The sequence below is a fragment of the Pseudoliparis swirei genome, chromosome 18 (genome assembly GCF_029220125.1).
Source record: "Pseudoliparis swirei isolate HS2019 ecotype Mariana Trench chromosome 18, NWPU_hadal_v1, whole genome shotgun sequence".
NCBI lineage: Eukaryota > Metazoa > Chordata > Actinopteri > Perciformes > Liparidae > Pseudoliparis > Pseudoliparis swirei.
Window position 1 is genome coordinate 28,000,726 of NC_079405.1, and position 25,828 is coordinate 28,026,553.

A 25,828-nucleotide genomic window follows, 5' to 3' on the forward strand; every position below is an offset into this window, starting at 1 on the left:
ATTTTTAGATGTTTTCTTACGTCTTCACTGTATTAAAAATGAATAAAGTATGCATGAAGCATACAGTTTGTCATTAATCTTCTCGTTTAACGACGTAGACCTGTGATTGGATGACGGCGTTTGGATGCAGGTGATGCGCGGGAGCATCCCGAGGGGCGGCGCTGCTGTTTGCAGATGATAATTGGACCGGGCCGTGTCTCCTGGACCTCCTGGTCCCCGAGGGGCCGCTCATCAATGTGGGGTCAGGAGGACCAGGCGAGGTCAGGGAGGGGCGGGGCAATTAGGGGATGGTAATGGAGAAAGAAAAGAAGAAGAAAAAAAAAACATGCATCGGGAGGAGTACATATATTCCGGAGGGGACGAGGGTGAAGATAATCTCTGCAGCGTTCCACTCGTGAGCATCCAGAGGGACGTCTAGGGACACCTGTAGAGACTCAGTCACAAAGGTAAGGGCACTCAGCGACTGGACTAATACACATTCATATGTTCATATGTGGAGAATGTAGTCGCCAGCTGGAAATTCACTTTAGTCACTGCCTTGTGTATGCATTTTATTTTCTGTATATTTAGTATTTTAGTATTTAGTATTGTTATTTTGTTTTATTTTTATTTTTATTAATGCTCTAATGTCACTGCTGTGATCCTGACATGTCCCCCCTGTGGGACTAATAAAGGATTATCTTATCTCCTCAGAGAAGGTCATTGTTACAACGGGAAACTTGTCTCTGAGGAAGAATTCAGATTTAAGATGGTATATGTTCATATTAATATTTGACCTGATAATCCTGAATATGTTTTCTCTAATTATCACAACAAATACAAGGGAATAATTAAGCAAAAATGCAAAATAGCAGAATAATTAAGATTAATATAAGTGTGTCCTGATATTATAATGCAGCAAAATAGCAGAACCAGACGTCTCAACTCAGTCCGAGTTATTGTTGCAGGAAAATCTAAATTAAGCATCGGACAGAAGGTCAGAGTTCACAGCGTCTGAGTCCGAGTTCACGCGTCCGTCTGCAGGTTGTAGGACCATGCGTGTTCCTCGGCTGCTGCTGCTGCTCGGGCTGCTTCTCTGTGTGGGCGCCCAGCTGACCGACGGCCAGCACTGGTCCCACGGCTGGTACCCCGGAGGCAAGAGGGAGCTGGACTCCTTCGGCCCGTCGGAGGTCGGGGTGAGTGTTCGTGTGCGTTGTGGTTTTCTCTTCCCTCACATCCACGACCTCACTCGCCACGTTTTCTCAGATTTCAGAGGAGATCAAGCTGTGCGAGGCCGGAGAATGCAGCTACTTGAGACCCCAGAGGAGGAATATTCTGAAAAACATCATTGTAAGTGAACCATTCAGTGCTGCGTTAACACCACTTATGGTACTCACTAATGTACGTCTTATTTAGCTCATATAAATCCATGTCAATATAATTTGTTTGAATAAGACATGAGCGGTGTTAATATGGACAGGATCGCACCACATTGGCATATAAATGTGGAACAGTGTAATCTAATCGGTTCATCTTCTCAACAGAGAATCTTTCTCTTACTTCTCTAACTACACATTACATTGTCTGGCTCTCATGTTTTACTGTATTACTCTTCACAGTTGGATGCCTTAGCCAGAGAGCTCCAGAAGAGAAAGTGATGGCTTTCAACTCCACATTGCTTTTCTACCCAATGAAAACTAACTTCATGTTGATTCTGTGATCTGGTCTTGGTGTTCAATGTGTCAGTATGCGGTTGTTTTCCAGCATTAAATGGATTTCACCCTTTGTCAAACAAATGTTGAAATTGTAATGTCTTAAAATAAAGTATCTATTTTGATATGAAATTTTTCTGTGTGTAGATTTGAGCCTTGACATGAAAGCATTTTTTCCTGTAAGACAATGGTTTCCCCAAAGCCAAAAAATAATAATTAAAAAAAACTTTCATTTAATATTATTATTATGGTCTATTTGTTGTATATATTGTGCAGTTTTCTTATTATCATATTACATTTTTTGTAAATATTGTGCTTTAAAAAAATATTTAATTACGTTCCATAAATCTATATATTTTGTAATAACACTGGACGTCCTGATTTCCCATGCCTACCAGATGGTGGCGGTAATGCGCCAATTAGTTGTTTGTCAAACCGTCAATACACCTCAAAGAAGAGGAAGAAGAACTGTCGGCAAAGCCCGAAGAGACTCGGCCGCACTCGGTGACACTCACATGGCCGACATAAGTGCCTGTACTCCGCTGCTTGCGGAGTCAGACACTCAAAATAACACGACCAGTACCCCTAACGCGGCTTCTGTCACAGATGCTGACAAAGTAATAAACATTCAAATAGATAGCACCCAGGTTGAAGGTGAGTTCTGGTCCGCAAACGTCGACATTCAGTCGTATCGTGTCCTAAACCGCCGGGGCCCACGTTAGCTTTCCAAAGCTAACTGGCTAGCCAGTGAAGCTAACTGGTTAGCCAGTGAAGCTAACGTAGCTCATCGGCTAAATGCGCTAACATCAGCCGTTTAAAAATTTTTAAAAGTCAGGCACAATATGTTATACCGCCCGCTAATCGTGTCGCCAAAGAAAACACCCCAATAGTGACACCGATACAACGTTAGGAAGTTGCTCGTCGTTCCGAGGAAGTGGTCGGCCAACTGCTCGTTAGTGCTGCATAACTTTCTACCATTTAGTTAGTGGGTCTCAAAATAGCAAATAAATGGAAACTTCGTAGCGCTGCTCCAGCGCAATGTACTGCAGATGCACGAGCTCGTGGAACAGTTTTAAGTCTATAATGTTGTTGTTTATTGTGTGTTTAAAAAACAAAAACAACGTCAGTATTCTCAAGATGGTGGTGAGTGTGATGGACCTCATAATCAATCTCATTGAATATCGTGTCCCTCTCAAGATGAGGGAATGAAAGGCATAACTTATATATTTAAAACATTATACACATATTATAAAATACAGTATCTACACTCCCTGTTCTCTTGATAACTGCTACTGTGATTATCTTTTGGTAAGTACAGTTTTTAAAATGTACAGATATATGTTGGAATATCAAAGTGTGCATTAATTGTTTTACAGTCCTTAGTTTATTCCAGCTGTAGATATTTACATAGACTTAGAGGGAAATGCTGTATTTTAGTACATTATTGTCCTTTTGTATTCACATTGGAGAGTTAATATTATATAGGCCGTCAGTATTTAAAAAATATTACATAATCTTTATTCCAATTCCATATTTTTCATTTGATAGGGCGACAGTGGCCACGGTCATGTATTGATTCATATAGAAGTATTTTTTTCTGATAAGTAGGTCAAATATTTATTTTAATTGATCAGAAATATTAATATTCATAACAAGCAAGCACATCTTTGCAGTTGAGACAACAAAAATGTTTTAATAACGATTTAAAATCAGCTTGTTTTTTGTTGAATATTTAGTCATCAACATAAGCATAAAAAAATAATCAGTCATATATGATTGCAATAGTGTCTCATCATACAAGAAAACATGTCTGTTAAATTATGAAAATGCATTAATGTGTTTGTTATTAGTTTCACAGCAACAGCTCGTATACATTCAGATTTATTGATGTCATTTTAATATAATCTCTAAAAAATGAAACTCACCAACTGCTTCTTCACAGTTTTTTAGTAAAATAGCCACACCCATAACAACAGTTGAGCTTTAGGTATTAATACAATGACAATGATCTGGGTGTGATACACGTGTTGTTTACGCTTCCTGCCTTCAAGGGAAAAATACAAATTAAAATACATCAGACATTGATCACGTCAAATTAATTCAGTCAAGCATGAAACCATGATTTTCTCACACGGCATTAATATATGTGACAAATATGTGTCGAGGTTCTGCTCTATCGCACCGTCATCAAGTTGGTGTTGTGGTTTTCTGTTAAATTATATATATATATATTATAAATTATATATATATAATAGGGCACAATAGATAATACATTGCTTTAAGTGGGTTTAAGAGTCGGTGCATCTTGAATAAGTGGGATGCAGTTAAATGTATGAATTCCCTTAAGATGCATTTTTCCATTTCTCAGTAAGTTATAACATTATACAAATCACGGTTTCATTTTCCAGCTTCGAATTCGTCAAAAAAAGCCAATTTGTCTGCATATATTGATCAAAATCCGCCAATGAGGAGACACAGGAGCACCAGTCAGCTTCTCGGTAGTCTATATATCATCTAATGTGAGTTTACAACGATGAATAAAGTCGTGATGTGAGGATTTAAAAGCCTTTGATAATCATCTCTATTCTCTGAGGCTGTAACGGTGTCACTCTGCCACACAGGGGCCCGGAGGCCGGAGCGGCTCCTCCAGGGCCTCCTCACCGACGACTACTGCCACGTGTGTGAGGCCGTGCTGCTGTTCGAGTCCCAGAGGCTGTCGCACTACGAGGTGTGTGTGTGCCGTCATGTCGTCATTAACCTCGGGGGGTCAGATCCTGAATGAAAATGTCTCCCGTTTCCTCTGCAGGGGAAGAAGCACGCTCACAAACTGAAGGCGTACCTGCAGGCCATGAGAGCTGAGGACGGGGACCGAGGGGCCGCGGGACCCCAGGTCGGCTCCCGCTCCGGGATTTGTGTTTTTTAATCTGTAATATTGAACGATGAGCGTAGCAACGCTGCAATAATAGTGATATTTATGCTATTTAAAAGGAAGCAGTCTAGCTGATGAGGTCTCAGGGATCATCAAAGGCATTTTTTACATTGTTTTCTGTTTACTAAGATCATAAAACATCCACACCACGGTCAAAAGTCTCAAAGTCTCAAAAGGAAAGATGCTTTTAAGGGTTATTATGGTCTGTCTTCCTTTTATTTGCCTTTTTCTTGCCATTATAAGAGCAATATATGACTTCCTGCAGTACAACACCGTCAAAATGATACTTCAGAGGGTGGAGTAACAACTTTTATACAGACAGGTTTGGGTTTGTAAATAACCGACTGAAGTTGAGACACCTGTGGACTTAATTTCGCGTCTTTATTAACTTCTAGAACAGCTGCACGTCGTGAACTCTTCACTTGTTCCCTGAAAAAAGCCTTTTTCAGGGTTCTTACGGTCATGGAAAACCTGAAAAAGCCATGGAGTTTTAATACGGTTTTTTCCAGGCCTGGAAAAGTCCTTGAAAAAAATTAAAAATCACAAAAGTTTTGGAAATTTGTGATATTCACATGTTCATTTTGGCTGAGTTTGAAAAAAATGAATATGTTTTTAAAAGAAAGACACTTATCTTTTCTTTTCTTTCCGCGCTGCGAGTGACTGAAGAGTTCGTTGGCCATAGCAACAGCAGCTCAGGGATAATCCACTGTCATGTATACAACAAGATTTCACCACATGTTTGGTCATGGGAATTTGGTTTGAAGTCATTGGAAAAGTCCTGGAAAGGTCCTGGAATCCATTGGGCAACATGTGTATGAACCCTGCTTTTTATACAACTCAGTTTTTTGTCACCTAAACTTTTTATTCTAACCTCTTTTTGACTTGAGCTGCTTAAATTGAAATAAAAACTGCAAAAAAGTGAGAAGCGCTCTCTGACCTTTGACCTGTCTCGTCCCCGCTCGCCGCAGCGCGCCATGGCGACCGACGCGGATCATTTCTGCGAGCTGTGCAACATGGTGTTCAGCTCCCACGTGGTGGCAAAGTTCCACTACGGCGGCAAAGTCCACGCGAAGCATCTCCGCAGGCGAGGCCTCGCGCCGCCAGGCGAGTTGTGACTGACAACAAGGCATTCTGGGATGTGGCCGCACGATATTCAAAATGTCCGCTCACGTTTTTTTCCGCTCGTCTCGTACGCAGAGGCTCGTTCACCGCGCCCCGACGGCGGCGACCTGAAAGCGGCCCCGCGGGGCGACGGGGAACATCCTCAGGACCCGACGGGCACCGCGGCGGAGGCGGACCCCGAGGACCCGAAGAAGCGCTGCGCCCTGTGCGCCGCCTCCTTCAACAACCCCCTGATGGCGTCGCAGCACTACAACGGGCGCAAGCACCAGCGGAACCAGGCCAGACGGGACCTGCTCAAGGAGCTCGGAGACGACGCCCGACAAGGTACGGCCGGCTCCACGGCGAGTATCTGCAGAGGGAAGGAACACGTGTCTCAGGAACACTGTCCTGAAAGAAGTAGACACACACACACTCAGCAGAAGGGTTCAACAGCATTGATACCGTCACACGAACAATCAAGAACCTTCCAGAACATACAACAACCGCTTCTCTTGTAAAGCGTGGGCCGTGAAGCAGGCATGTGTTTGAACACCTCCTCCCAGTTAGTCTGAGGCTCTGGACGCTCTCCTCCTCATGATGATGTTCTTGTTTCATCCTTTACGCCTCTTGTCTGCAGCCAACTCCCTGATGTGCCAGATGTGCAGCCTGCAGTTCAGCTCTGTGGAGATGTACCAGTCCCACATGCAAGGAAACAAACACCAGAACCGGTAAAGTCCACACGCTCCAAACGCACCACGAGGCAGAACTCAGGCTTCACGTCACGAGAAACTTTGAACTTTAAAGCTAACAAAATGGTTTTGGGTTAAACTTCAGATTAATATCATCGCCTGACCTCCAATATCATTATGTGTCTTTATGTATCTTTATGTGTCTTTATGTATCTTTATGTATCTTTATGTGTCTTTATTTATCTTTATGTATCTTTATTTATCTTTATGTATCTTTGTATCTTTATGTGTCTTTATGTATCTTTATGTGTCTTTATGTATCTTTATGTGTCTTTATTTATCTTTATGTATCTTTATTTATCTTTATGTATCTTTATGTGTCTTTATGTATCTTTATGTGTCTTTATGTATCTTTATGTGTCTTTATTTATCTTTATGTATCTTTATGTGTCTTTATGTATCTTTATGTGTCTTTATTTATCTTTATGTATCTTTATGTGTCTTTATTTATCTTTATGTGTCTTTATGTGTCTTTATGTATCTTTATGTATCTTTATGTATCTTTATGTATCTTTATGTATCTTTATGTGTCTTTATCTTTATGTGTCTTTATGTATCTTTATGTATCTTTATTTATCTTTATGTATCTTTATGTGTCTTTATCTTTATATGTCTTTATGTGTCTTTATTTATCTTTATGTATCTTTATTTATCTTTATGTATCTTTGTATCTTTATGTGTCTTTATCTTTATTTATCTTTATGTATCTTTGTATCTTTATGTGTCTTTATGTATCTTTATGTATCTTTATATGTCTTTATTTATCTTTATGTATCTTTATTTATCTTTATGTATCTTTGTATCTTTATGTGTCTTTATGTATCTTTATTTATCTTTATGTATCTTTGTATCTTTATGTGTCTTTATGTATCTTTATATGTCTTTATGTGTCTTTATGTGTCTTCCACACCTGACTGAACTCTTCCTGTTTCCCCGTGTCCTCCAGGGAGAAGAAGGTGGTGGACTTGTGCAAATCTCAACAGAAGGACTACAACACGTTTGCGGACGAGCTGGCGGACTACATCCAGGTCCAGAAGGCCCGCGGCATCACGCCCAAGGCCGGGCAAGCACTCCCTCAACGAGAGGGCGAGGGAGACGAGGAGGAAGAGGAGGCGTTCGACGGGGGGGATGTCGTTGAACCCGACCTCCCGCCCACCGCTCACCCTCCTCATCACTCGCGCCCCCCCGGCTGTTACTACCCGGCGGCTGCGGGGTGGCGTCCTCCTCATCTGGGCCCGCCGTGGCCTTCACACCCCTTGGATTACAGCTGCCCTCCTCCTCCTCCTCTCCCCCCCGGCGGAGGCCCTCCCCCGTTCACAGATAGAAAGAGGCGCAGAAAGCGGTCGAGTACTTCTTCATCGTCTCCCTCCTCCTCCTCCTCCTTCAGCAGCAGCGACAGCGACGGCAGCGACTACAGGCGCCGAGGGAAGAGGAGGATCCGGAGGTCCAGGAGGGAGGCAGACAGGAAGCCGAGGGAGGAGGAGGAGGAGGAGGAGAAGAGGAGGAAGAGACGGAGGAGGGAAAGAGACGACGACGACTCGGAGGAGAGGAGACGAGAGGAATCCGGAGGGTCCGAGAAGGAGGGCGGGAGAAAAAGGCAGAAGAACCCCGGAAGGCAGAGGAGACGGGAGAATAAATATCGGGAGGAGGACTGTGAGGTGGAAGGAGGAGGGGAGGAGGAGGAGGAGGAGGAGGAGGAGCGAGGGATGGACAGATTAGAGGCGGAGGACACGCTGGACAGTAGGAAAGAGACTGAAGAGCATATTGAGGCCGAAATGGATGTTGAACATGGGGAGGGGGGGCAGGGGGGGGCCAGACCCAAAGACAGGAAAGAGAAGAAGAAGACAAAAGAGAGAGCAGACACTCGGACGGAGGACGAGAAGCTGTGGGACGACTCCATTCTGGGCTGCTGAACCCAAACGCCGACATTGACGTTACATTGTGAGCATGGCCGTCACGACATCATAAAGTATTTTAGAATATTTGTTAATAGCCGTTAACGAAGCACCTTTTTACTCTCCGACGTGCTCACAGGTGAGCTCGCTGGCTAGCCGTGTGCTGATTGGTTCTCACACATGTCCACAGCTATAATAGCTTTATTTTTCACTAAGACACTTTTCACTTCATTCAGTATCACTTTATTCAGTGTTGGTTATAATATTTAAGATATCTTTCATTTTGTTTGCGTGTCATTGTAAATGATCATTAAGTCCACTTTGAGTTATTCATGCATGTGTCTGCATCTGCGCTGCTCGTAGCAGTCTGTGGGGGGCGCTGGTGAGCTTCGGTAAAGCAAATAAAAGCGCAAAGAAACTTTAATTAAGTGTGGCTTCATTTCCTCTGAAGCTGTGTGCTTCTACAGCAGTGGTCGCCAACCCGTCGATCGCGATCGACCGGTCGATCTCGGAGACGTTCCCTGTCGATCTCCAAAATAAAATGAAAATAAATTCAGAAACACATTGTTCCTTGTTTTCGAACATTTTCTGAGGTGTCTTCTGAAATGTTTTCTTTCTGACTGGAAGATTGAGGTCAGATAGCATCTCCGCCTGATTCATGAACGCCTGTAAACGGGTTCGCTTACACAGCCGTGTTGTCAGCTGTGCGCCCCGAAAGAGGAACGTACCACTACAGGTGAGGCGCAGGGGAAATGCAGAAAGACCTTTATTGATAACTTCACATATTACACAAGCTCAAAGTACACCGACATAAAACTAAGTCATCAATAAATACATGTTGAAATGCCTGTACCTTCGTGTACATGTTTACGTTACGGCATTAACAGGTTACGCCTGCGCATGCGCGACAGCCGAGATTCTTGGCGACTTGCCAGGTCTTACCTCCGTGAGTTGGGCTTTTCTGCTGTTGTCCTTCAAAACAAAAGCTCAACATTGAGCTTTTTTTTCTTGTCTGATAGAGCAATCTGGTTTACTTGAAAGTGATTGCAATTGCATTTATTCTATTATTTGAAAAGGGACAGATGCAGGAGTCACAAATGGTGATTCTCATATTTATTATTCTGAAAATTATTTAAATCTGAGGATGTCTGTAGAGCTGATGTGAACGTAATCACCAACGGTGTGAGTTCAGAACCAATCCCAGATGAGAAAACTTTCATGAATACCAATTTTGCCCCGAAAAACTCGTCAGTGGAGTTGAGAAAATCACCAAATCAAAGACCAGGAGCTGGATTACTGACAGACAGCTGACAGACGGCCTCAGACTGTCTGTGCTTATGAACTAACTACAAGCTCACAGACAGAGTTCAGTCACTCCCATAACACTGACATGGCTTGATGGCATTATGATGAGAGCTGAACTTACATGAGTTGCACTGACTGATCATGTTGTCAGTGTTGTGCTGTAATGTAAATAAATACAACATTTATATTGGTAGTTCATCCAGCTGCTCATTGCAAATGTGTTTTTTCTTGTTCATATTGTGTGCGGTTAACAAATATCTTACTTGTTATATTACACTTAAATTCTGTGTTCCTGGTCACATCAATTTGAACGCTGGACCAAAATGACAATTAGGCCAAATAAAAAGTTGTAAGTCCAGTCTGGACAGTCGTTTTCTCTCAACGCCTCAAAGGTAGAACTTGCCGGTCATGAAGGCGGAGGTCAGGGATCTTGGGCTCAAAAAGGTTGGTGACCACTGTTCTACAGGATCCATCAGAACCACTGAGTGGACCGGAGGGAGCCGAGACGGCGCCCTCTAGTGGTGTAGGGACGTCACTGCACGTCCAAACAGACCAGAAAGAGTTCAAATGAGGACATCTCTTTAAAAATACATGTTCAGAAGGTCCTCAAAGACTGAAGAGAGGAAAGTAGAGTTCCTTTTGTCTTACAAGGATGTTTTGTTTATTTTCTTCTTCAGTACCTCAGGCAGCGTTGTGAATTATGCTTTGATAAAAACTAGATTTCTAGAAGAAGGTATTCAGCAATCAGAACTATGAAAAACAATCATTGTGATTGCAACAGGTGTGTGTATGTGTGTGTGTGTGTGTGTGCGTGTGTGTTTGTGTGTGTTCCTACACACCTCAATGAGAAAAGTAAACGTCTCTTCCAATGAAGGCGTCTCTTAAAAGTTGCATGAAGGCCAAACTGCTTTTGAAAGATGTGGAACAGGTTTCTTCATCTTTGGGTTTCTTTTCCATTCTTGCGCAATTGTTGTTTAGAGTTAGTGTTTCTAAACCATAATGTCAAGTGTGTGTTCTTTGTCCTTTTACTCCTCTTCATTTAGTTGATCTGGAAAGACTCGAGACGTAAACAAAGGTCATCCTTTTTGTGATGACACACACACACACACACACACCTCTTGGTGGTTTGTGCGTTTTGGCGTCGACGTGTTCCAGCCCCCGGCCGTTAACGACCCGTGACCCCATAGAGGCATCATGTGACCCCGTAGAGTTATTACGTGACCCGTAGAGTTATTGCGTGACCCCGTAGAGTTATTACGTGACCCGTAGAATTATTACGTGACCCCGTAGAGTTATTACGTGACCCGTAGAGTTATTACGTGACCCGTAGAATTATTACGTGACCCCGTAGAGTTATTACGTGACCCGTAGAGTTATTACGTGACCCGTAGAGTTATTACGTGACCCGTAGAATTATTACGTGACCCCGTACTTATTACGTGACCCATAGAGTTATTACGTGACCCGTAGAGTTATTACGTGACCCGTAGAATTATTACGTGACCCGTCAAATTATTACGTGACCCTGTAGAGTTCTAACGTGACCCCGTAGAGTTGTCGCGTGACCCCGTGGAGTCGTGCACAGATAACTAGTAACCTTCAGTTTCACAATGTGTGTCGTTTGTTTACACAACGTCTGCGTGGAGGAGAAGAGAAAGAGGTTTGGAAGTGGGTGTCACTGGGTGTCATTCATCCATTGTTATCGTGTGTGAGTGACGGGTTTGGTTTCTTCCTTTGATATTTAGACTGGAATGTCCTCCAGCGGCTTGTGATCACATTAAATTACAGGCCAAGAACCAGTTTTGTGTTGCATCTGACATGATACACACACATATACACACCTGTGTGATGGAGGGTTGTGAAAACATGACTGGAGCTTGTGGTGGTTTCACACACACACACACCCAAACACATGGACACATGCACACACACACGCCCAAACACACGCACACATACACACACCTGTGTGATGGAGGGTTGTCAGGACATGACTGGAGCTGGTGGTGGTTTCACACACACACCCACACACACACACACAATGGTGGTTTCACACACGCACACATACACACACGCATGAATGCGCGTGCATACACACACCCGTGCGATGGAGGGTTGTCAAGACATGATTGGAGCTGGTGGTGGTTTCACACACACACACACACACACGATGGTGGTGGTTTCACACACATACACGGCTGTGTGGTGGTGGTCTGAGGGAGTGTGCGCGCGACCCTTTTCCTGTGCGCCGGAGGCGGAGCCGCGTGCTCGGTGTTCTCGGCTCTTCTGCTCGCCTCAGAAACAAAACGACCGCAAAACGACCGCGAGTCGAGCCGCGAGCCCCGAGAGCCGACAGAGAGCTGCACGTTCTCTGAGTGTGCAGGATGTGTGGAGACCTGCACGAGGAGCCATCGGTGTGAGCCCCCCTCCCCCCTCTTTCTTTTCTTTTTATTCATTTGTCGTCTATTTTCTGCATGTAAAATATTTTAATATTATATAGGTCGAGGCTTCAAATATGCCCATTTGACCTTTGACCTCTTCTGGCACAGTGATGTTCATTTATCTCTATTATATTTGTTAATTTTTTTAAATTGTATTGCTTGAAATAAAATAAACCTGACACACACGCACACAAGCAGATGTGAGTTTCAGGGTGGAGGCGCCCTGTATGACTGAGATAGGGAAGCCCATGCTGAACCAGTTGTGGCCTACTGGTTTAGCCCGGGTCCCCCCATCCAACACGAGGCATCAACAGAATCCCCCCGTAAAGAAAAGGTCAATGAACAACCTGCAGCTGTAATGTGATCGATAAATAGTCGAGGATCAGAACATGCTCTACTGACTGTTTGTCTCCGCCCACCATGGAACGGCTGAGTCGGCCACTGAAGAGCTGAATGTCAGGTCTGGTTGCCCGTCACTGAATCGGTGCTTTTACTTTCCATCATGAACAGGAAGTAGGACGAGCAGCAGCACTCTCAGTTCATCAGAAAGGAGTTTCACTTCCTCATGTGTTAAAGCTGCATTCTCTCTCCCGTCCACCAGGGAGCGACTCCTCTGGTTGTATAGAAGTCTACGCTTCATGTGTTAAAGCTGCATTCTCTCTCCTGACCACCAGGGGGCGACTCCTCTGGTTGTATAGAAGTCTACGCTTCATGTGTTAAAGCTGCATTCTCTCTCCTGTCCACCAGGGGACGACTCCGCTGGTTGTATAGAAGTCTACGCTTCATGTTTTAAAGCTGCATTTCTCTTCTGACCACCAGGGGGCGACTCCTCTGGTTGTATAGAAGTCTACGCTTCATGTGTTAAAGCTGCATTCTCTCTCCTGACCACCAGGGGGTGACTCCTCTGGTTGTATAGAAGTCTACGCTTCATGTGTTAAAGCTGCATTCTCTCTCCTGACCACCAGTGGGCGACTCCTCTGGTTGTATAGAAGTCTACGCTTCATGTGTTAAAGCTGCATTCTCTCTCCTGACCACCAGGGGGTGACTCCTCTGGTTGTATAGAAGTCTACGCCTCATGTGTTAAAGCTGCATTCTCTCTCCTGACCACCAGGGGGTGACTCCTCTGGTTGTATAGAAGTCTACGCTTCATGTGTTAAAGCTGCATTCTCTCTCCTGACCACCAGGGGGTGACTCCTCTGGTTGTATAGAAGTCTATGCCTCGTGTTAAAGCTGCATTCTCTCTCCTGACCACCAGGGGGTGACTCCTCTGGTTGTATAGAAGTATATGCCTCATGTGTTACAGCTGCATTCTCTCATAATGTCATATAATGCCATGGACAAGTAAAAAAGTAGGCTAAAAAAGTGAAGTATTCATAAAAAGGTTATAGAATATAGAATGTTGGTCAAGAGAAATAGTTTTTTGTGAAGTCAGGAGGAAGTAGACGCCACATGCTCGTGCATGAAGCCGTGCAGCTCTCGGTGGGCTCGACTTCAAACATCTGGCAGACCCCCGCCGAGCTGCAGGAGGTCTCTGCAGCGCTGCAGTGAAGCCACTCGACACGGCGGAGAGGAAGGTGGCAGAGGTCTGAGCGTCTCTCTGAAGGACCTGAAGGCTCCCGCAGACCCCACAGAGACCTGGTTCACAGCTGTTTGACGGTCTCTCTGAAGGACCTGAAGGCTCCGGCAGACCCCACAGAGACCTGGTTCACAGCTGTTTGACGGTCTCACTGAAGGACCTGAAGGCTCCCGCAGACCCCACAGAGACCTGGTTCACAGCTGTTTGACGGTCTCTCTGAAGGACCTCTTGCAGACCCCACAAAGACCTGGTTGACGTCTTGCGACTATAAAAGAAAATGAAGGTCCCACAGTGGATCCTGGTGACTCTGGTGTTTTGTCAAAGTAAGTCAGTCTCTCCCGTGAAGCAGCATTAAAGTCTCTTCTGTTTCTCAGACTTCTGCTCCTGGGTCCTTCCCCTCGTCTCACATCTCGTAGACGTGCCTCCAGGAGCCGGCGAGGTGAAGAGGGTGAAGGACGGCGAGCCGGTGGACTTGACCTGCGCGCCCGTACCGGGGTCCAGCCTCGTGGTCCAGTTCCGACTCCTCGACACCGGCATGGAATTCATCGCGTCTTTCAGCAAAGACGGCTTTCTGAAGTTGTCCAGCGACGCCTTCAAGTCCACGTTCAGCGACTTGAGGAGAGACGGGAACTTGAGGCTGAGGTCCTTCAACAGGACTCGGGACAGCGGCGTCTACGGCTGCGCGGCGCTGGTCGGCAACAAGTTGGAGTTCGGCAAAGTGGTCCGACTGGTCGGAGGCGAGTTCTGTTTCAGACACGACCGGTCAAAGGGTTGGAACATTTTACAGATTGTTCTCGTTTTTATTGAAATGTGAGCAGCTCGAGTCCAGTGGATAACCTGAAAAGATACAAAAGGAGGTTAAACCAAAAAGTTAAAAAATAATGTACATTTCAGAGTTCTAAAGGCCTTTTTCAGGGAACGAGTGAGGGGTCACAACTTTCTGAACAATATTTGATTTCCATTGTAGAAAGAATGCTGTGCGAGTATTCGGCTGTTATATGTCAAACATTTAGTTTACATTTTGTTAAACAAAACCATTCCATGATTAATTTAGGGGGATAAGGCTCGTAGAATCAGTAACTTCGTTTAAATCACTTCTTAAAACCCATTTTATAGAACAGCTTTTTAGTGATGTACCAATTTATTTGTTTTGCCTTAATTCTCTGTAGAGCACTTTGTAAACTTTGTTTTTTAAAGGTGCTATATAAATAAGCTTATTATTAGTATTTTTATCTATTTTTATCTCCAATTGTTTATTTTCTCTATACTTTAATTTCAGAGCACATTGAGAAATTAAACTGTACATTTCAATAAAAACTGGAGAAATGGAGGCGTTCTAAAAACCTTCCACCGGGAGTATTTATTCAGTTTTTCATCGGATGCTTTCCGGTATAAACCTACTCTCTTTCCTCTTTCATCAGGACCGGTTGAAGTCGCAGTCGAGGCGCCGCAGAACCCCGCCGCTCCAACCCGCTGCAGCACGGTGGCGCCGTGCGTTTGCACCAACGAGGAGAACATCGAGCGAGGTAAAGCTCTCGATCACCGTCACATCGTCTGCATATCGCGTGATACCGTTAGCTAGTGAACGATCGCCGTCACATCGTCTGCATATCGCGTGATACCGTTAGCTAGTGAACGATCACCGTCACATCGTCTGCATATCGCGTGATACCGTTAGCTAGTGAACGATCACCGTCACATCGTCTGCATATCGCGTGATACCGTTAGCTAGTGAACGATCGCCGTCACATCGTCTGCATATCGCGTGATACCGTTAGCTAGTGAACGATCACCGTCACATCGTCTGCATATCGCGTGATACCGTTAGCTAGTGAACGATCACCGTCACATCGTCTGCATATCGTGTGACACCGTTAGCTAGTGAACGATCACCGTCACATCGTCTGCATATCGCGTGACACCGTTAGCTAGTGAACGATCACCGTCACATCGTCTGCATATCGTGTGACACCGTTAGCTAGTGAACGAGCTCCGTTCTCTGCAGGGGGAACCGGTCCTCGGATGGTTTGCTCCCCAATCGTACTGGGAGCACTGGCCGCCGGCTGTGGCCTTCTTCTTCTCCTCCTCATCGTCAGCACCCTGTACTGCAACCGTGAGTCCATTTAATATCAAATATTTAAAAAATGGAGTTGGTAAATGTCTTTCGGAAAGATGGAAATATTTAGTTCATGTTTTTTCTTCTTCATTTAAAACTTGAGTGATGTTTGCTGTCATGATTTTTTCAATATTTCTAACATTTTGGATTTCTTGTAGACATCCGAACCCGGAGATGCCCGCACCATTACAAAAGAAAGTAAGTTCTGTGTTTTTATCTTATATTTTAACCGTAAGACGTCCACCCAGCTCAGACACCACAATTAAAAGTGTTATAAAATGGTCATTTATTATTCCGTTTTTCCCATATTTATTTTATTCGGTGTTTAGTAATATTGCTTTTAAAAGTTAAAAAATATTATTTTTTTACGGAAATGACTCAAAATTCTATAACTGACTTCACATAAATGTAAAAAAAAAAATTTGTTGGTAGAATAAAAAGTTTAAACTCTAAATGCTGTTTCAAAGCGTTTTCCACACCGACAGGAATATTAGTGGAAAAATATTGATTTATTCACCAAAACACACACGTGTCATAAAAGATGTCAAATAATAAATATTACAGAAGACGTAATAACCTCCTCTTCCTCCCTTTGTGACGACATCAGTCACATATTTAAGCGATAATTTCACATTGTGTATTTTAATACCCTGTTCGTCTCTTATAGACCGCGGCCGACGGCGGGGAAACAAATGATGACCGACAGTCACGTTTAATCTAAATTATGTCATTTAATTTAATGTTTTACAGCAATAATGTGACCGTTGTGTGGAAGTTGCAGATTATTTTCATCCTATTTACAGTTTAATTACATTCATGGTAAATTCATAAAACGTTCTGATTGTAACAGGAACTATAACAACTTTATAAAGTGCTGAAAGGATGTAAATCCTTAAGATCTTTAACATCCAGATTAGACATTAGATTAAACTCTTATGAATTCACATGTCTATTTATTGAATTGTAATACATGTTTATTGGAATAGAAATCACTCAAGTCCTTTGAATATTCTTTATGATTAACATTTATTTTGAAATTGATGTTCAAATTGTTATATAATTAATTGTGCCGTTGTTGTATTAGGCCAAAGCTAATTCAGTTTTTTTCTCATAATTACATCTTTTAGTTTTACTTGAATTGAATTTTACTTTTGCATTCTAAAAAAATTAAGTTAAAAAAAGAAGAAATTGCTCTGATAATGCTTGAAATGTTAGTTTTAATTAAACTTTTTTTAATTGTTCCAAGTTATATTTTTCTATATTTGAGATATCGAGGAACAAATATGTAATCATATTATTATAATGGGATGTACCGTATTTATAAATGGTCTCACTATAGGAGGGTTTTAGAACTTAAAATAAATATATTTAACAAATGGTATACGTGTGTTTATATTTATTTTTAGCGCACCAGACATACTCGGAGGCTCCACAGAAATATAATTCATATATTTGATGTAAAGCTTCAGCCCGAGTCAAAAGGAAGCCGCAGAGAGAAGAAAAAAGAGAAAAAAGACAGAGATTATGTTCCCGTTCAATTTAATAAACTCACACAATTTACACACTTCCCTCACACCTCTTGAAAAACAACGTTTATTAATTCACTGCATTCATCCATCTTTTTTTTGTTGCACAAATTAAGGCAGCTTTTGTGAATAACACCGGCACCGATTGTAGAAACCGGCCACGACGTCGTAGCGCAACCACACACCGTTCAAATGTTCAGTTCTTTATTTAAATCAGCATTCCCACATTTAAAATACTTCTCAGATCTTTTGACTCACACCCACAAAAAAAAAACTTGGCGACAGTATATATAGATTTTTTTTGACTTTTGCAGAAAGCCATCTGTAAAATGACAGTGTCGTCTCATGTAGAGCAAAACAACATCTTTTCTTTCTTTTTTTATCCAGCATACAAACAAAGTGAGTTCTTTTCGGGCGCCAACGGATCGTGACTGGAAGAGAAAGACGTTCGCCAAAAAGAATCTCAAGACGCAGAATTTTATGAAAGCAGAACACCTGCTGCAAAATCCAACGCGCATTTAATTATGCAAACTACACGTCGTCCACAAGATGCTCGAACTGAGCGGCGCGCCGGCGTCGACCGCATCGGGAGAGAAAACTTGGCTTTCGTCGAGATTGCACGAACATCCCGCTGCTGCACGCTCACTTTGTGCTGAAAGCTGGCGGTTACCACGGTTACCACACAACCGCGTTCACCTAAACTGCTCTTTCTTCACAGCCCCGCCCTCCGACCCCCTCTTCACTCACACTTTCATTCTCCACCTCGTTTTAAAAGTCTTTAAAAAAAATAAAAATTCTCCAAAGACGTCAACCGAAACCTTTTCATCCGTAAACTACATGTGAAACCGAGCAGAAAAGGCACCGTGTGTGTGTGTGTGTGTGTGTGTGTGTGAGCAAGCGTTATGTGTCTATATATATCTAGGTCTTGTCTTTTTTGTTGATCAACTATACATTCTTGATGATTTAGAAAAATAGAGTGACGATCCAGGAAGCCGCTCCCAGGACGACCTGCAACACGAGACACATCGGAGGGTCAGCGGGGCGCCATCTTTAAAAACAAAACAAAAAAAAGTGATGAGAAGGCCCCTCACCCAGAGGGTCTAGCTCCGCCCCCCCTTCTTTGTCGACTTTGGCACGACGTCGGCGCTCCGTGGGGCGGCGGGGAACTGCTCGGTGGCGGGCGGCTCCTCCGCCTGTGGTTTCTGAAAAACACGTTAAGGTTAGAAAAGCGTCCTCTGCATGGAATAATACTCCAGATTTAATGTAATTTATTTCAGGGGGGGGGATGAACATGCAGAGGTATTACGATGACTCGTGGGCTCACTTTAGACTTGGACTTGCTCTTGGCCTGAAACAAAGTGGACACCTTGGTTAGAGCTCAACAACTCCCCGTCGCTGTAAGTGACACTAAACCACCTGTAGGGGGCGCCACCGAACACCAACTACAACAGCTCAAAGAATGACGAGGGAAGGAGATGACAAAGGAAAGGAATCGAGGCCGCTGCCAAGGACTCTCGCTGGAGTCTACTTGGGGTGCGCTCTGAGCCCCTCCATCGCTCGTTACCTTTACGTCTAAAGGAATAACCTCGACCCGACCTCTCGGAGATCTCCCGTTGTTTACCTTTGGTTTGTCGGTCTTGAGCTCCATGTGGTCCGGGAGCAAAGTGCCGGACAGCGTCTCCAGAACGGCGCCCGCCATGGGCTAGGAGGGAGCAATGAACACAGGAACACGTCAAACAAACGTATCAAGAGAGGCACCAGCTCACGATGCGTTCAGGTACCGAGCTAAGACACTCATCTGAAACCGTTCAGCGTCAATTGATCATTTAAATTGTGGATTATTAAGAAAAATTAAACACACGACTAACGACATTGTTGTTGTAAAGCTCCCAATCGTAGAGATGGAATTTCTTTGTGTTCTAGAAAAGTGCTATAAAAGTCTAAATAATAATAATTAATTAATTATTTAGGTGCAGGCTTCTTACACATTTTGACCAGTGGATTTCCAGGACTTTAAACCAAATGTCCATGACCAAACTGAATTCTCGGTATAAACATGAAAAATTTAGAAAATGTTGCGCGTCTTTCTTTAAAAAAAAAACATTATTTCAAACTCGCCGTAAAGAAACATGTGATTAGAACAAATTTCCAGGACTTTTCCCAAACCTTTATGATGAAAGTTTTTTTTCTTCCATGACCATTTTAAAATCCCATGACTTTTCCACGACCGTACGAACCCTGTAGGTGACCCTTCTTTTTTTTAAAGGTCACCGTGCGCTTTAAAAGATGAGGTCAGAGGGTCGGAGGTGTGCTACCTTCAGGGGCTCGGAGTCCAGCACGGGAGGCTGCAGCTTCGTGGCGGCAGGTGCAGCGGCGGGTGCAGCACCGAAGTCACTGGACAGCAGGTCGAGGGCGGTTTTATCGTCCATCGACTTCTACGTAAAAAGAAAGCGGCGCGTGAGTCCCGCCTCCCGCTGCTCCGCCCGTCACGTGGTGCGAGCGCACGTTTACCTCCTTGGGCGCCGCGGCTGCTTCGGCCTTCGCTTCGGCCATTTTCTGTTCAAAAGAAGTCGACGAACACGAGACACGCCGGTTAAAGACGCCTTCATCGCGTGTGGAACTCCGTCCTCTCGTTTCATTTTGTTTTTCTGTTCCATCAACATTAAAACTAAGATCCAGGAATCATTCTATTCTATAGAGCAGCTGCTTATGCAAATGAGCGCGGAGCTCAAAATCCACAAGCATCGCGAATCTTTACGCAGAACCTGTCTGCAGAACCGCCGGGCGGTTCCGGGCGGTTCCGTGTTACCTTCAGGTCCTCCTCGGTGGGTCGATACTCGGCCGGCAGCGAGTCGTCTCTCTCGCCCATTTTAATGAGCCGCTCCTCTACGGCCTTCTTCTCCTGCGGAAACAAGACCGAGCGGGTCCAGTTGAAGCATCTTTTCACATTTCACGAGGTTCTCCGGCGACGTTCTCCGGCGACGATCTCCGGGCTCACCTTGACCATGTCCTTGGCGGCGGGCGGGGCGGGCTGGGGGGCGGGGCTGATGTCGTTCAAGGTGTCCGACAGGAGGTCCAGAGCGTCCAGGGCGCCGCTGGCTGAAAGCTGAGCGCACAGACGGACACCGATGTGACGTTCAGGGTTTTTAAAGAGAGAGAGTCTTTAAAAGAAGAGAAGAAGAGAAGAAGAAGCTCCAGCTGCTCTCCAGCGTTTACCTCCGGGGAACATTGTGAGGGAACGTTAACGGAGGACTTCACCGTCGACGCTTTGGAGGAACAAACAAAGTCCGGAGCCAAGGCGTTCAGAACGAAGTTTGTAGAAGGCTGAGGGGGAGAGAGGATGGGAGGGAGGGAGGGGGGGGGGAGGGAGGGAGAGAACAGAGTGTGTCAAATCACTGCAGGACTTTTTCAAAAGTTTTTAATCTATCTGCTTCACTTTGTTATTTAGCCGTTCCCCATCCTTGATGCTAAGCTAACCGGCGGCTAGCTGCAGCTTCATGGACCAATGTCCTCGTCAGACTGAGCGTCCTCAACAAAGCCCCTCCCCCCCCGGCCACGTCTCCCAGGAGGAGCAGGTCCTACCTGAGCAGGAGGAGCGGAGGGGGAGGCGGCCGGAGCCGAGGAAGACGTCACGAAGCCTCCGGACAAGATGTCCAGAGCTTCACCGGGACACATGGTGGGCTGCAGGAGGAGGAGGAGGAGGAGGAGTCACACCTGAGCATCATCTGGAGGAAACCCAGAACACGTCACCTCCCTGGTCCCGGCCTCACCTCGGGTTCTGGAGCAGGCAGCTTCTTGAGTTCCTCCTCTTTGGACCTGTATTCTGGAGCGATGGAGTCCTCCCTCTCTCCCACCAACACTCCTTTCTCCTTCGTATGTTTGTCCTCCTGCGGATGGATGAGAAGGAGGTGGATACATTACATCCACCCAGAGCCACGGGAGGCGGCGAGGAGGAGGACCTACCGACACCACGTCCTCGGGTCTGAGCTCGGGGAGTTCTGGTCTGGGCGTGTCCTCCGGCAGCGTGTCACAGAGCGCGCTGAGGCGTCCAGAGACATGGCGTCGCCCTGGGAGACGGAGCGCGACATGTTGGGACCGTTTCTCGGTGGCTCTGTAAACACGTGGAGACGTTCTCCTGCAGCTCACCTGCTCCGGCTCCCGCCGGCCGTCAGCGGCGTCCTTTCCCGCGGCGGCTTTCCCCGTTTGGACCGGAGAGGCGAGACACGAGGATAGAGCGGGCTCCACTTTCTGCAGCAGACAACAGAAAGGGCACGACGCGGCACGTTAACGGCTTCAGTCCCCACCGCCCCCCAAAAAAGGTATATTCTGACTTTTTATTGAAATAACTTGCTGTGACGCCTCCCATCTGGGCTTTTACAAATAACAGAATAAAGAAAATTGCATTCACTTTCAAGTAAAATCAAAATGTGCAATCACTTTGTAGAACGATGCAAATAAAGTTATATACGTGCATAAAAGCACACAATAAATAAAATATTGTGGCTGCAATTAAGCTGGATATCTTTTCAAGATAACAAAAAGTGCAACTAAAGAAATCAAATATTTAGCAATAAAGAGTTTTACATACATTTTAAAAACAATAAATGTGCAATTTGTGCAAAACTAAATTCGTGCAGATATGCGTGCCAAGTGTTAAATCTTTTTTAAACGGGCTTGATACGGCCACTCTCAATTCAAGCTTTTGTTTTGAAGGGCAACAACAGAACAGAAGATCTCACGAGAGTTTTTGCTTTTGGCGAGTCGGCAATAATCTTGTATTCTTGATAATAATGATAATTACTCGTATTTGGGTTTTTTACAAATCGGCCTCCCGCTTTACGGCGAGCGTTTCTGTCCGCAGCCGGATTCCCTCTGACGAAATCTGAACGTGCCGAGATCTGAAGTCATGGGAGTATCCGTGATTTCCAAATGTAACACTGGACCCAGAGAGGAGGTGAGAGCTCTACCGTGACGGTCGGGAAGTCCAGGCCGGCCTCCAGAGAGAAGTCATCTTCCTTTTTGGTCACCTTGGCTTTCTTACCGGCGGGGGGGCACACGGCCACGGGGGCTTTCTGCAACCGCCCAACAGAGAGGCAGCATTTAAAGAGACGGTACACAGAGGATGGAGTCTGTTTGTGACCTGCAACAGATCTACAGCCTGTTTACCTTTACAGGAGGAGCCTGGACAGCAGGCGCCACTGAAGGGGTCATGAGGTCACTGGACAAGAGGCCCAGAGCCTCCCCGGTACCCATGGTGGGCTGCAAGGTGGACACAGAGAGGGTCAATATATATATATATATAAATGTATTATATATATATATACACATATAAATATATTAATATGCATGTATTATATATATTATATATACACTTACGTTCAAAAGTTTGGTGTTTTCCATGTAAACTCACACTTTTATGTATCAAATTAATTTCAAAATGAATATAAAATCTAGTCAAGACAAGAGGTTATACATAATGATTTTTATTAGGGCTGTCAGCGTTAACGCGTTAATCTATGCGATTAATTTGGCCTAACGCACTAAAATATTTTAACGCAATTAACGCAAATTTTTTTTTTTTTTAACCGCGGCAGTACGGTTTGACACTTTCCGTTTTTAAAACAATTATTTCTCCGCGAAAATAAGGAGCATAAATCAGTTTAACTCGTGGATGAATCAGTCGGGTTTCCTCCTGCTCCTCCTTCCTCCCGTCTCCCCCTCTGATACACAGAGGAACGGAGGGGCGACGTGTCGGGTGACGCGGCGCGGAAAGAACTCGTCACACGAAACCTTCACCATGATTTGTCAATCCGTTCGTAAAACAACCAATGAACACTCAGTAAATCACAAAGGACCTCCCACCTCACAGGTTAGGCTCATTTAGCAGCCTGTCAGTCAGAGAACCAGAGAACACGGCATGAGGACAATGAGCCTTATTTCAGAGCTGAGATTGTTCTGGAATGTTTGATGTATAACACGTGGGGGTGTGTCACATGCAAAAGACTTTAAACGGTGAATTTAATTTATTTTGTAAAATGTATAAAATGCCCCCAGCCTCCAGAGGGTTAACGTGACATATGTGAATGTCAGTCAGTTACCAAGGCCACTGGTTCTGCTGTGTTCAGTGTTAAAGATGACAGGACCAATGGGGTCTCAATATATATATATTTTTTACTAATCTGATGTTTCACTGAAGAAACAATTTATCATCCACGATATTAAATACCTCGCTGGCACTGTATATGTAGGAGCCTCTTTGAAAACACAGCTCTGTGTGAAGTTTTGTCTTTAAAAAGAAGGAAAACACTTAAGCGCGATTAATCGCGATTAATTAATCGCAATTTCAAAATGTGCGATTAATTAGTTAATTTTTTTAAATCGATTGACAGCCCTAATTTTTATTGTAAATATTAATTTTGTTCTTCTTGTGGCTCAAAGGCCAGTTTTATAGCTTCTCTCACCAAAATAACTGTTTTCAGCTGCGCTCACATAAAAAGGGTTTAAAGGGTTTTCTACCCCTCCGCTAGTCTTCTAAGGCGATAACACAATATACCATTAGAACACTGGAGATGGGCCTCTCGTATATATATATAAATAAATAAATATTGTTTTACTGTATTTACATTGCAGTGAATGTCCCGGCCTCACCTCGGGTTTTTGAGCAGGCAGCTTCTTGAGTTCCTCCTCTTTGGACCTGTATTCTGGAGGGATGGAGTCCTCCCTCTCTCCCACCAACACTCCTTTCTCCTTCGTGTGTTTGTCCTCCTGTGGATGGATGAGAAGGAGGTGGATACATTACATCCACCCAGAGCCACGGGAGGCGGCGAGGAGGAGGACCTACCGACACCACGTCCTCGGGTCTGAGCTCGGGGAGTTCTGGTCTGGGCGTGTCCTCCGGCAGCGTGTCACAGAGCGCGCTGAGAGCGTCCAGAGACATGGCGTCGCCCTGGGAGACGGAGCGCGACATGTTGGGACCGTTTCTCGGTGGCTCTGTAAACACGTGGAGACGTTCTCCTGCAGCTCACCTGCTCCGGCTCCCGGCGGCCGTCAGCGGCGTCCTTTCCCGTGGCGGCTTTCCCCGTTTGGACCGGAGAGGCGAGACACGAGGATAGAGCGGGCTCCACTTTCTGCAGCAGACAACAGAAAGGGCACGACGCGGCACGTTAACGGCTTCAGGCCCCACCGCCCCCCAAAAAAGGTATATTCTGACTTTTTATTGAAATAACTTGCTGTGACGCCTCCCATCTGGGCTTTTTCAAATAACAGAATAAAGAAAATTGCATTCACTTTCAAGTAAAATCAAAATGTGCAATCACTTTGTAGAACGATGCAAATAAAGTTATATACGTGCATAAAAGCACACAATAAATAAAATATTGTGGCTGCAATTAAGCTGGATATCTTTTCAAGATAACAAAAAGTGCAACTAAAGAAATCAAATATTTAGCAATAAAGAGTTTTACATACATTTTAAAAACAATAAATGTGCAATTTGTGCAAAACTAAATTCGTGCAGATATGCGTGCCAAGTGTTAAATCTTTTTAAAACGGGCTTGATACGGCCACTCTCAATTCAAGCTTTTGTTTTGAAGGGCAACAACAGAACAGAAGATCTCACGAGAGTTTTTGCTTTTGGCGAGTCGGCAATAATCTTGTATTCTTGATAATAATGATAATTACTCGTATTTGGGTTTTTTACAAATCGGCCTCCCGCTTTACGGCGTTTCTGTCCGCAGCGGATTCCCTCTGACGAAATCTGAACGTGCCGAGATCTGAAGTCATGGGAGTGTCCGTGATTTCCAAATGTAACACTGGACCCAGAGAGGAGGTGAGAGCTCTACCGTGACGGTCGGGAAGTCCAGGCCGGCCTCCAGAGAGAAGTCATCTTCCTTTTTGGTCACCTTGGCTTTCTTACGGCGGGGGCACACGGCCACGGGGGCTTTCTGCAACCGCCCAACAGAGAGGCAGCATTTAAAGAGACGGTACACAGAGGATGGAGTCTGTTTGTGACCTGCAACAGATCTACAGCCTGTTTACCTTTACAGGAGGAGCCTGGACAGCAGGCGCCACTGAAGGGGTCATGAGGTCACTGGACAAGAGGCCCAGAGCCTCCCCGGTACCCATGGTGGGCTGCAAGGTGGACACAGAGAGGGTCAATATATATAAATGTATTATATATATATAAATATATTATATATATATACACATATAAATATATTATATATTAATATGCATGTATTATATATATATATTATATACTTACGTTCAAAAGTTTGGCGTTTTCCATGTAAACTCACACTTTTATGTATCAAATTAATTTCAAAATGAATATAAAATCTAGTCAAGACAAGAGGTTATACATAATGATTTTTATTGTAAATATTAATTTTGTTCTTCTTGTGGCTCAAAGGCCAGTTTTATAGCTTCTCTCACCAAAATAACTGTTTTCAGCTGCGCTCACATAAAAAGGGTTTAAAGGGTTTTCTACCCCTCCGCTAGTCT

The 25,828-nt window shown here is 44.5% G+C and overlaps 4 protein-coding genes across 18 annotated transcripts in view; 3 read left to right on the top strand and 1 right to left on the bottom strand.

Moving 5' to 3' along the window:
* The first annotated feature begins 1,034 nt into the window (after positions 1-1,034).
* Positions 1,035-1,637, top strand: gnrh2 (gonadotropin-releasing hormone 2). Its single transcript, XM_056437625.1, has 3 exons — positions 1,035-1,169; positions 1,246-1,329; positions 1,599-1,637. Exons 1-3 carry the CDS (start codon positions 1,035-1,037, stop codon positions 1,635-1,637), a joined length of 258 nt encoding a protein of 85 aa, XP_056293600.1.
* Positions 1,638-2,199: 562 nt separating this feature from the next.
* On the top strand, positions 2,200-8,789 carry zmat1 (zinc finger matrin-type 1). The gene is made up of 7 exons (XM_056438500.1): positions 2,200-2,345; positions 4,313-4,419; positions 4,498-4,581; positions 5,589-5,724; positions 5,818-6,066; positions 6,359-6,449; positions 7,417-8,789. Exons 1-7 carry the CDS (start codon positions 2,207-2,209, stop codon positions 8,381-8,383), a joined length of 1,773 nt encoding a protein of 590 aa, XP_056294475.1. The 5' UTR covers positions 2,200-2,206; the 3' UTR covers positions 8,384-8,789.
* A 4,933-nt stretch (positions 8,790-13,722) lies between these two features.
* On the top strand, positions 13,723-17,179 carry cd8a (CD8a molecule). The gene is made up of 6 exons (XM_056437362.1): positions 13,723-14,007; positions 14,101-14,421; positions 15,106-15,210; positions 15,690-15,797; positions 15,959-15,998; positions 16,468-17,179. The coding sequence occupies exons 1-6, from the start codon at positions 13,962-13,964 to the stop codon at positions 16,514-16,516; spliced, it is 669 nt and encodes a 222-aa protein (XP_056293337.1). The 5' UTR covers positions 13,723-13,961; the 3' UTR covers positions 16,517-17,179.
* A 143-nt stretch (positions 17,180-17,322) lies between these two features.
* cast (calpastatin) overlaps positions 17,323-25,828 on the bottom strand; it is a 37,986-nt gene continuing 29,480 nt past the window's right edge. For 14 of the 15 annotated variants that reach the window (XM_056436889.1, XM_056436888.1, XM_056436890.1 and 11 more), the window contains 12 exons: positions 25,364-25,456; positions 25,168-25,269; positions 24,352-24,453; positions 24,168-24,272; positions 23,975-24,091; positions 22,493-22,585; positions 22,294-22,398; positions 21,473-21,574; positions 21,290-21,393; positions 21,097-21,213; positions 20,909-21,007; positions 20,565-20,650 (listed from right to left, as the gene is read on the bottom strand). In XM_056436889.1, the coding sequence (XP_056292864.1) occupies positions 20,956-21,007; positions 21,097-21,213; positions 21,290-21,393; positions 21,473-21,574; positions 22,294-22,398; positions 22,493-22,585; positions 23,975-24,091; positions 24,168-24,272; positions 24,352-24,453; positions 25,168-25,269; positions 25,364-25,456 (1,092 nt within the window). In that variant the 3' untranslated portion in view covers positions 20,565-20,650; positions 20,909-20,955. Of the gene's footprint in view, positions 18,335-18,417; positions 18,529-18,650; positions 18,675-18,947; positions 19,029-19,641; positions 19,762-19,837; positions 19,883-20,135; positions 20,229-20,324; positions 20,433-20,542; positions 20,651-20,908; positions 21,008-21,096; positions 21,214-21,289; positions 21,394-21,472; positions 21,575-22,293; positions 22,399-22,492; positions 22,586-23,974; positions 24,092-24,167; positions 24,273-24,351; positions 24,454-25,167; positions 25,270-25,363; positions 25,457-25,828 lie in introns of those variants that run through there. The other variant, XM_056436898.1, reaches the window with a different exon arrangement.

Coding starts and splice junctions, on each gene's coding strand:
- gnrh2 (XM_056437625.1), top strand. CDS start 1,035: ATGCGTGTTCCTCGGCTGCTGCTGCTGCTCGGGCTGCTTCTCTGTGTG. Junction 1,170..1,245: donor ACTCCTTCGGCCCGTCGGAG/GTCGGGGTGAGT, acceptor ACGTTTTCTCAG/ATTTCAGAGGAGATCAAGCT. Junction 1,330..1,598: donor ATATTCTGAAAAACATCATT/GTAAGTGAACCA, acceptor TACTCTTCACAG/TTGGATGCCTTAGCCAGAGA.
- zmat1 (XM_056438500.1), top strand. CDS start 2,207: ATGGCCGACATAAGTGCCTGTACTCCGCTGCTTGCGGAGTCAGACACT. Junction 4,420..4,497: donor AGAGGCTGTCGCACTACGAG/GTGTGTGTGTGC, acceptor TTTCCTCTGCAG/GGGAAGAAGCACGCTCACAA. Junction 4,582..5,588: donor GAGGGGCCGCGGGACCCCAG/GTCGGCTCCCGC, acceptor CGCTCGCCGCAG/CGCGCCATGGCGACCGACGC.
- cd8a (XM_056437362.1), top strand. CDS start 13,962: ATGAAGGTCCCACAGTGGATCCTGGTGACTCTGGTGTTTTGTCAAA. Junction 14,422..15,105: donor AGTGGTCCGACTGGTCGGAG/GCGAGTTCTGTT, acceptor CTCTTTCATCAG/GACCGGTTGAAGTCGCAGTC. Junction 15,798..15,958: donor CAGCACCCTGTACTGCAACC/GTGAGTCCATTT, acceptor GATTTCTTGTAG/ACATCCGAACCCGGAGATGC.